The sequence below is a fragment of the Tenrec ecaudatus genome, chromosome 12 (genome assembly GCF_050624435.1).
Source record: "Tenrec ecaudatus isolate mTenEca1 chromosome 12, mTenEca1.hap1, whole genome shotgun sequence".
Lineage (NCBI taxonomy): Eukaryota > Metazoa > Chordata > Mammalia > Afrosoricida > Tenrecidae > Tenrec > Tenrec ecaudatus.
In genome coordinates this window covers 125,733,983-125,743,769 of record NC_134541.1, presented here as the reverse complement: position 1 = coordinate 125,743,769, position 9,787 = coordinate 125,733,983, and the positions used below count along the sequence as shown (strand labels likewise).

Sequence of the window (9,787 nt, the reverse complement as noted above, 5' to 3'; positions counted from 1 at the left end):
CTACTGGGAGAAGTTCGCAAGCTCCGGGACCAGGGGACTCACAGTCTTCCATCCTGCCACCTTGGGCCTCGCACTTCACAGGGATCCCAGAGGGGCTGGAGGACGGGTGTCACAACCCCCCTCCTGGCTGCACTGGTCCCTTTCACCCCCAATCTTGCTGTGATCAGTATTCTATTTCACTGTCCCTCCTCCCCCCTTATCTGTCTCCTGTGCCTGCTCCAGGTTCAGAACCCTTGCTCCCCACTCCGAAGCCAGGTTTCTGAGCCGCTTCGCTTCCTAGAGTCCGAATCCCAACAAAGGCTGGCCCCAGGGGACCGGTCGCCGCCAAATCTGAGATCAGGCTTTTTTTAAATTTTTTGAACGGGGCGTGGTTGGCAGAGCCCCTTCCAGGTGCTGTGCAGCACGACCCTCCAGGCTCGGCTCCGGATCCCTGGGAGATGGGGGCTGGCGCGCATTGCTTGCTCCCCCCTGGAGACGACGACGCAGAGAGGACTTGGTTTCAGCCACCTCCCTGCTCCCCCCCCCCTTTTTTTCCCAGGCTGTGGGAGACAAAGGGTTAAATCCCATAGAGCTGATGCGCTGACTCCAGGCTAGAGGGGCCCGGGAAGCTGGGGTCACTTCCTGCTCCGTCCCAGTCACCCTGAACTGGTCCCCGGGTTCTCAGCCTGGGATCACCCCTTGAGAAAGACCCCAGAGTCCTCAGCATCTGGCCCGCCCCCCTCGAGGCAGGGCATTTAAGGGGTTAAGTCCCCTGGGGCTGGACTCGGCCTTCCGGCTTCCCCAGACCCCAGAGCCGTGAGTTGGGGACGCCTGGGTTCCAGGGGGGTGGCCTGGAGGGCCCGGGACGGCCGCCAGGGAACAATGGGGCCCGGGAGGCGGGGGCCGGGCGCCGGGCCTCCTCCGCGCGGCCCCCGGTGCGGCCCGGGCTCGGGGTGGGGGGCCGGGACAGGGAGCCCCCCGCGGAGGGCTGGAGGATTCTGGGAAGGGCTTGAGGGTCTGGCTGGGGGAGGGGAGGCGTGAGCATTCTGGGAAGAGGGAGCTGGGCCCGGCTGGCAGGGCCGGGGGCTGGGGCGCCGCGCCGGCGGGCGGGCGGGCAGGCGCGGGGTCTGGGGTGCCTGGGGGGCAGCGATCGGGCGGGGGATGCCCAGACTCGGGACTGCGGAGCTGGAAGCGGGGGTCTCTGGGACCAGGTGCGGGCAGGAGGACAGGGTCCCGCCGGCTGCGGGCGTCCGTGCGTCGGGGGCGCGCCGGGGCCAGGGTGCCACCTTGTCAGGGTCACCCTGGGCCGCTCCCTGCACCCCTCCGGGCGGAGACTCGGCCCTACGCTTCCCCCCTCGCACAGGCCGAGGCCGGGGGGCTAGGCGTGCCCGCTGCCAGGGCCTGGGCTGGCGCCGAGCACTTCTAGTCTCCGTTGGGCTCGCTCTCCAGCTCCCAGACTGCCTGGCCGTTAACCCTTTCCTCTCCTGTGGAGCGCCTCCTCTGCGTTTTCTAGACGATCAAGGTCTTACCTGGCCTCAGCAAGCCCTTTGCAGCCTCCTCTGAGGGCCAGCCAGACCCCCACCCCCACCCCTCGCCAAATCCTGCAGAGCTGCTTCTGCCACCACCCCGAGGACACTAGCCAGACTGGGGGGTGTTCTCAGCCTAAGTCCCTGACGCCGTGAAGAAATTACTTCCAAACATGTAACTCCTGCCCTCCTCAGCTGGTTCCTCCTCCCCACTTACCTCCCAAACCAGGCTGCTCCACCCTGGCTCCTCTCCTGGCACCGCTGCCTTCACCCACTGTGCCAATCCCGCTCGTAGACCCCCTCCCACTGTCAGAGTCTAAAGCTGTGCTAAGTTCTCTCCACTCTTGGCTCCTGCGCGGCCTTGTACCCCCCATTCAGAAATCATCTCACCCTTTTGGGAAGTGACAGCAGAGCCCCTGTTGTGCCGACCCGCTGCCCTTTGCCTCCCACCCTGTGGCTAATAAGCAGAATTTTCAGTGGCATGGGGCCCAACCTGCTCTCCAGAAGCAAGGGACTCTCGTCCATTCAACAGACTGGCTTGTGCCAGGCACTGCCCTGGGCACCTGGTGCAGCATCCATAGCACAGGAGAAGGAAGGGTGGAGGGGCTGCAGGTGATGTCTGAGGGAGGGGCCCCATGGTGAAAGACTTCAGTGGGGGCCATGCTCAGAGATCACACACAGGCTGTTTGCACCAACCTCCTAGTTCTGGCGATTTCTCTGGCCCATTCTTACCACCAGCAGGCACTGTCTGAGTTGTTCTCGGCCCCAGCTCGTGCCAGCAGCCCGTGGCTGGCTCTGAGGCTCACATGATCCCCAAGGTCATCTCCCTCTCCCAGGAGCAGGGGCAGGCCAGAGAGAGAAACCTGCATCTCTTTAGGATCTGGCCTCGCGCGCTTCCCAGGCTGTGCCTTGTCACCTTGGAGAGGTCTTGCCCTGTGCTCTCTCTTGGTGCCCTGATATGTAAAATGGACAGCAGGCCCCCCCTGGGGCTGCCTCCCAGAGTTAGGAGGAGGGCTGGGTCAGGGAGGAGCTCTTGTGCAGGAGTTTGGGGTGCTGACCGCAAGGTCTGCGGTTCAGAACCATCATCCTCTCTCCGGGGAGAAAGACGGGGCTTTCTACTCCTGTTACAGTCTCAGAAACTCACAGGGGCAGGTCTACCCTATTCCAGGGTTTCTGAGTGCGCATCCACCACATGCAGGCAGTGAGTTGGGGAATGGAGGGCACCACAGCAGGGATTCCACCCAGTCCTTCCCATTTCCCCCTCCCTGGTTCCTGCGCCACCCCTTGCGACTCTCACCCCCCCTCACCTCTGCCCTGAGCCTAGCTGGACAGCCCTTCACCCCTCAAGACAATTGGAGTGGTTTCTTTTCTTCTTCTTCTTTTAACCCTTCAAGTACCCCTAGGCAACTTCAGTTCTCTCTGGGGCTCAACAGGAAAAAGTTTATTAGTCCCAATTAGCAGCCCCATTAAGGAGGGAAATTAGAGTGGTAATAAGCTCCCACTGATTGGCAAAACAACTGGTTTCCCTGGCCTCAGGCATTAGAGGCAGTGGATGTCAGCCACCTCTCCTGCCCCCAGTCTGGGTTCAGAGGGTTATGGCTGATGAGCTCTTAATTACACTTACATTCATCTCTGTGCTTTGTTGTGATTTTAAGATCTGAAGCAAGACGCAGACCTGCGGAGGGGGAGGGGGCACTGAGAGCTGATGCCCAGGAAAGCAGGGAGATAGGCAACTGAAGCCCGTTAAAGATGACTGAGACCTGGGCAGGAGGGGGGATGGCCAGACCCTCCTGGAGCCCCCGGCCCCCGAGGTAGCCTTACCTGCCCCCGTCTGCCCGGACCAAGGCCCTGTGAGGCCAGTTGGCGGTGAGGGGGCCCTGACCGAGTGGAACAGCCCCCCAGTGGCCCCGGTCCATGAGCCAGCCTGCGAAAGCTGGTGCAAGCTCGCCCGTCGGGGCCTCTACATCTGCAGTGAGTGTGGTGGGAGCTTTCGCCAGTGGGCCAAGGTTGGGGAGTGTGGCTGCAGGGAGGGGGCGGGGGCGGTGAGGCAAATGGGATGATGAGCGCCCACTGTTTGCTCCTCTCTCCTTCCCAGCCTCCCGGAAGGCCCCCTGGCATCCTGAGCTCTGGGATGGAGCCAGAGACGGTGCTGTGGGGCCCGGATCTGCAGCCGGACCCAGAGCAGAGCCATGAGGATGCTGACAGAGGTTAGGGCGCCACTGGGGTGGGGAGCCAGACTGGGGGGATTGGGGGGAGAAGAGCGAGGGAGAGGGAATGGAGAGCAGACCCTCACCCACCGCGTGCTGAAAGGAGGTGGGGGCTGGAGACTCCCTTTTTTCTCTGTAGGGGCTGAAAGTGGAAATGATGAGGAAGAGGAGGAGGAGGAGGAGGAGGAGAGCCCCCGGCAGGAAAGTTCTGGGGAGGAGATCATCTTGGGAGATCCAGCTCAGAGCCCAGAGTTCAAGGACCCAGCAGAGATGCCCCTGGAGGGGCCCTTCCTGGCTCCCTCCACCCCCCAGGACTCCCCAGCCTCACCGGGACCTGCCAGCCCCTCGGACCACCAGGCGCCTCCGGACCCCCCGGACACTGAGGTCGTCTCTGCTCCGGCCGACTGGACCAAGGCCTGCGAGGCCAGTTGGCAGTGGGGGGCCCTGACCACATGGAACAGCCCGCCCGCGGTGCCCGCCACGGAGCCCAGCCTGCGGGAGCTGGTCCAAGGCCGCCCGTCGGGGGCGGAGAAGCCTTACATCTGCAACGAGTGCGGCAAGAGCTTCAGCCAGTGGTCCAAGCTGCTGCGGCACCAGCGCATCCACACGGGCGAGCGGCCCAACACCTGCTCGGAGTGCGGCAAGAGCTTCACGCAGAGCTCCCACCTGGTGCAGCACCAGCGCACGCACACGGGCGAGAAGCCCTACAAGTGCCCGGACTGCGGCAAGTGCTTCAGCTGGAGCTCCAACCTGGTGCAGCACCAGCGCACGCACACGGGCGAGAAGCCCTACAAGTGCACCGAGTGCGAGAAGGCCTTCACGCAGAGCACCAACCTCATCAAGCACCAGCGCTCGCACACGGGCGAGAAGCCCTACAAGTGCGGCGAGTGCCGCCGGGCCTTCTACCGCAGCTCCGACCTCATCCAGCACCAGGCCACGCACACGGGCGAGAAGCCCTACAAGTGCCCCGAGTGCGGCAAGCGCTTCGGCCAGAACCACAACCTCCTCAAGCACCAGAAGATCCACGCGGGCGAGAAGCCCTACCGCTGCACCGAGTGCGGCAAGAGCTTCATCCAGAGCTCCGAGCTGACCCAGCACCAGCGCACGCACACGGGCGAGAAGCCCTACGAGTGCCTGGAGTGCGGCAAGAGCTTCGGCCACAGCTCCACCCTCATCAAGCACCAGCGCACGCACCTCCGCGAGGACCCCTTCAAGTGCCCCGTGTGCGGCAAGACCTTCACCCTGAGCGCCACGCTGCTGCGCCACCAGCGCACGCACACGGGCGAGCGGCCCTACAAGTGCCCCGAGTGCGGCAAGAGCTTCAGCGTCAGCTCCAACCTCATCAACCACCAGCGCATCCACCGCGGCGAGCGGCCCTACATCTGCGCCGACTGCGGCAAGAGCTTCATCATGAGCTCCACGCTCATCCGCCACCAGCGCATCCACACGGGCGAGAAGCCCTACAAGTGCGCCGACTGCGGCAAGAGCTTCATCCGCAGCTCGCACCTCATCCAGCACCGGCGCACGCACACGGGCGAGAAGCCCTACAAGTGCCCCGAGTGCGGCAAGAGCTTCAGCCAGAGCTCCAACCTCATCACCCACGTGCGCACGCACATGGACGAGAACCTCTTCGTGTGCGCCGACTGCGGCAAGGCCTTCCTGGAGGCGCACGAGCTGGAGCAGCACCGGGTGGTCCACGAGCGGGGCAAGACGCCCGCGGCGCGCCGAGCGCAGGGGGACGCCCTGCTGGCCTTCGGGGACCCGGCGCTGCTCACCCCGCCGCCGGGCGCCAAGCCCCACAAGTGCCTGGTGTGCGGCAAGGGCTTCAACGACGAGGGCATCTTCATGCAGCACCAGAGGATCCACATCGGGGAGAACCCCTACAAGAACGCCGACGGCCTGCTGGCACACCCCGCCCCCAAGCCCCCGCAGTGCCGGCCCCCCAGGCTCCCGTTCGGGGGCAACTCCTACCCGGGCGGCGCGGCCGAGGGCCGGGCCGAGCCCCCGGGCCAGCCGTTTAAGACGCCCGACGGGCCGGCGGAGAGCTTCAGCCAGCGCCTGGGCCTGCTCCCCTCCAAAGCCCACCTGTGCTCGCTGTGCGGCGAGAGCTTCCTGGATCGCGCGCTGCTGCTCCAGCACCAGCTCAGCCACGGCGCTGGCGAGAAGCCCTGCCCCTTCCCTGATTACCGGACCGGCCTCGGGGAAGGGCCAGGGCCCAGCCCCTTCCTGAGCCGAAAGCCCTTCAAATGCCCCGAGTGCAAGAAAAGCTTCGGCCTCAGCTCGGAGCTGCTGCAGCACCAAAAGGTGCACGCGGGCGGCAAGGCGCCCAAGGGCGGCGCCGAGCTGGGCCGGAGCTCGTCCGCCCTCCTGGAGCACCTCACGAGCCCCCTGGGGGCGCGCCCCTACAGCTGCTCCGATTGCGGGGCCGCCTTCCTCGACCGCCTGGCCCTGGCCAGGCACCAGGAGACCCACACCCCAGACGAGCCCCCGGGCCCCGAGCCGGCCACCCTATGCACCAGCCCCGAAGGGGAGGACCCCGCCCCCACGGGGAGCAGCCGCCGCGCAGAAGGGGAGAAGCCCAAGTCCCGCTTGGAAGAGCGACCCTATTTGTGTCCCGAGTGCGGAGACGGCTTCAGCGAAGTCGCAGCCCTCCTGCTCCACCGGAGCTGCCACCCCGGGGTCTCCCTCTGAAGAGGGTGTGGAGAAGGGGGTCTCTCTCTCTCTCACCTGAGAGGCACACCGGTTCCTCCCAAGAAGAGCGCGGACGAAGGAAGAACACCCGGTTACATGGTAGAGAAAGCGGAGGCAAGAGAACCCGGGGCCGAAATAGTGCTTTTACATCCGGGGCCCAGAAACCCTATCGCGTTGTCGCAGGGGGTGGGGGGGAACCACTTATAAGGCAGCATAGAAAAACTTGGGTTAGAAACCCTATAAATATGTAGGAAAACAAAATCCTTTTAAGTCTGTAGCAGAAAAACCCCTATAAACCATAGTGGATTACAAAGCCCTAATAACTGTAGGAAGAGGTCCCACTAAGTCCCTAGAAGGCCCTATAGAACTGTTACCAGCGTCCTTGGGAAGCTATAGGGTCGGGGATGGGCATGGAGTTAACAGTGGCCCCCAGAAGGTGTAAGGCGAGCCTCCCATAAACCTATTCCACGGTGTCCCTCCCATGGTCCCCCATGCCCCGCTGCTGCCCCCCAGAATCAGGGTGGGAAGCCCCTCTCCCAGCCATCTTAAGGAAAGCCCTCATCTGGGGAGCAGCCAGACGACATGAGACTAACAGCAGAAGCCCAGTGAGCTGAGGAGACGAGCCAGCTCAGCGCAGGGGGGTGCTTCTTGGGGCAAGAGGCCAGTGTCAGAGAAGCTATCTATGTGTGGCTATGTGCAAGGCACGTGGGGCCTGTGGAATTCCTTATCCAATAGGAAGGCAAGGAAGCCCTTTTAGAGGCTGATGTTGGAGTGCAGGGTGCACAGAACGTAGGGACACTGGGAACCCCACACACACGAGGAGGCGGAGGAATGGGGGGCTGCTTTGAGGTGGAGAAATGGTTCAAGGGAGAACCGTGCTCCCCGGTGGCCCAGAATTCGCCCTGACCCAGGCCTGATACCCCTTCTCCCAGCTCAGCTCCGAGAGCCACGCCAGGGACCGTGGGCCCCTCTTGTCACATTCTCAGGTCTCACTCTCAGGAAGGTTTTCCTGGAATCTTGCTGTGGTAACAGCCCATCTCCGCCTTCTGTCCTCAGTGGGAGAGGGTGGTCCGCTGCTAATTGACCTCCAAAGAATATCACCCTGTAGAGACTCAAGGCCTCTCTGTCTGGTCCAGTCCTATCTAGGCTTCGGCTCTTCCAGTCTACCAGAGCCACGGTGGAGTCGCCGTGGTAACGAGACGGCAAGCTGATCAAGCAGAAAGCTTCAATTAGCCAGCAACCTGCTCTTTGAAACTTCAGTCTTCCACTCCAGCTGTCCGAAAGGGCAAGTGACTTGCTCCTAACTGTGGCCACCTGACACCCCGTGGACTGGACCGTGGGTCCCAGAAGAGTTTACAGAGGCCTGACCACCTTCCCTGCCCTGGTGCCTGGAGCCCTCTGAGGCTGTGATGACCCCACACTAGGCAATCGTGGCCTAGTTCCTCCTCCACCAGAAACCCGAGAAACAGAAGGAAGGAGAAATGGGGCTTCCCTGCCAGGCCTCTCTCCTGTTCTCACACCCCACACACCATTACCACACTTACAGCCACAGTCACGAGTGACTGTGTGTGTGTGTGTGTGTGTGTGTGTGTGTGTGTGTGTGTGTGTGTGTGTGGCCGTCAAATGGCTGGGTGGAAGGAGAGAGAGAACCCTTGAGAGAAACATCTGTTATCAAGGACACACATCTCTTCAGCCAGAGGACAAGTTTGGTTCATGCTGGAGCTGAAAGGCAGGGCTGTGCTGACATACCACACAGACGGGATGGGGTGGCCCTTCCGTGGCTCTGTCCCCAGAGAGGGGGACCCGGATGCGTGCACAGCTATGGGAGAGGCCTCCGGCAACACTCTACAAGTTCTTTCACCCTTCATCCCCTGCCCCTGAAGAATGGTCCTCAGGTTGGGAAGGATCAGAATGCAGAATGTTACAGGAGAAAGCTTCCAGGCGGGGTGGGGGTGGGGGTGGGGGAGCAAGCTGTGGATGACTGCAGGGAAAACCTTGTTCACATCGGCAGCCCTCCAGCCCCGCCCAAATGCCTGATAGAAAACCCTGCTGAGGGGGCAGGGGAGCCTGCCTCTAGACCTCTGGTGAAAAACTTAACCAAGGGGACCTCCCATTCAGGAGGAAAAGGAGTTAAATGCTCCAAGTCTAAGATTCCCCCCACCCTCTTCAAATAAGAACAGAAAGAAACTAAGTTGTAGAGACAAGTCCCTTGTAAAGCTAGAAGCAGACCTCCTTGGAAACCAGCCTAAGGAACCCAGAGGAACAGCCTTCGGGGCCCCAGGGCCAGTCCCGGACAGATGGTCTCCGTAGTCAGAGACTAGGGTGTAGCACATTGTAGGATGCTCGCATGTTGTAGGAACAGGTGAGGGCTGAGGGTCTCAGCTCCGGTACTGAAGGGAAGGTGTGGACACAACTCATGGGGTCTGGGCCTTCAGCGCGGTGGGGAAAAGGTGTTCTTGGGAGACCTTGTTCTCACTGGGCCACCTGCCCCCATATCAACCAGGTGCTCCCCTCCTCCCCCAGCCAGCCGCTGTTTCTTGGGAAAAACCAAGGTGAGAGCTGGTTGGGAGAGGTGGCCCACCAAGTGGAGTGTCCCTCTGACCAGCTCAGGGAGTGGCCTCAGCCCTGGCCACCAGAGCTGAGTCTGAGAGGCTTGGCACACCGTCCCGTCACTCAGCTCCATGAAGGACCCAGACCTCTCTGAAGTGCCCACCCAACAGGGTTAAGGAATCACTGGGGGAGGAGAACGTGACCTGAGCTTCGGGTGACACTTGAAACCACTTGGCTCTGGGGGGTCAGATGGGAACGCTAAAGAACTCCTGAATTGTGGGGGGACTTGAACCCCTCCTGAGAAGCGGGGTTCCACACACAGACCCCACTGCCCCCACCAGGGAAGCCCCACTGGCTTGAGTTGCCCCCCCCACTGGACCGAGGAGAGGCCCCCACCCTTGAGTGTTGTGTGTCAATAACCGTGTTGTGTTGCTGGTGGTCATGTCGATTCGTTGAAGAGAATAAAGGGGATAAGACGTTCCAGTCGGTTTCTGCCTTGTCTTTCAGCCGAGAGCAATTGGGAAGAGCGTGCCCTCTTTCTCAGAACCAGGGCCCCCGGGGGACCTCAAATGCTCACCTGCTCCCTCTGGAGGGGAGGCTGGGGGCAGGTTAGGGTGGGCACCAGGGGAAACCTTAGGAAAGGGTGGCAGAGCCAAGGAACGGGCTGTGCTTGGCTTCTACTCCAGCAGGCTGCCGGGTGATGGGGCCTGCCGGCTCCAGAGCAGTCGTGCCGTCCAGCGAGGTCCCCCCAGAAAGCCTGTCCTGGTATCTACACCCACCTGACTCAGCCCCTTCCCTGAACTCGAGCCTCAGACCTTGAGGAGAGATCTCCCT

General features: G+C 62.3%; 1 protein-coding gene across 2 annotated transcripts; it reads left to right on the top strand.

The window, feature by feature from the left end:
• The first annotated feature begins 387 nt into the window (after positions 1-387).
• ZNF629 (zinc finger protein 629) lies at positions 388-9,430 on the top strand. 2 transcript variants are annotated; one of them, XM_075564804.1, is made up of 4 exons: positions 388-795; positions 3,161-3,476; positions 3,601-3,712; positions 3,852-9,430. In XM_075564804.1, exons 2-4 carry the CDS (start codon positions 3,420-3,422, stop codon positions 6,401-6,403), a joined length of 2,721 nt encoding a protein of 906 aa, XP_075420919.1. In that variant the 5' UTR covers positions 388-795; positions 3,161-3,419; the 3' UTR covers positions 6,404-9,430. The 2 variants fall into 2 exon arrangements, with proteins under 2 accessions (XP_075420919.1, XP_075420920.1); XM_075564805.1 differs by lacking the exon at positions 3,161-3,476 and having other exon boundaries at positions 389-795.
• Positions 9,431-9,787: the final 357 nt, after the last annotated feature.

Excerpts from the sequence above, each read along its gene's own strand:
- ZNF629 (XM_075564804.1), top strand. The coding sequence starts at position 3,420 with ATGAGCCAGCCTGCGAAAGCTGGTGCAAGCTCGCCCGTCGGGGCCTCT. Across the intron at positions 3,477-3,600 it reads TCGGGGCCTCTACATCTGCA|CCTCCCGGAAGGCCCCCTGG; the intron begins GTGAGTGTGGTG and ends TCTCCTTCCCAG. Across the intron at positions 3,713-3,851 it reads CCATGAGGATGCTGACAGAG|GGGCTGAAAGTGGAAATGAT; the intron begins GTTAGGGCGCCA and ends TTTTCTCTGTAG.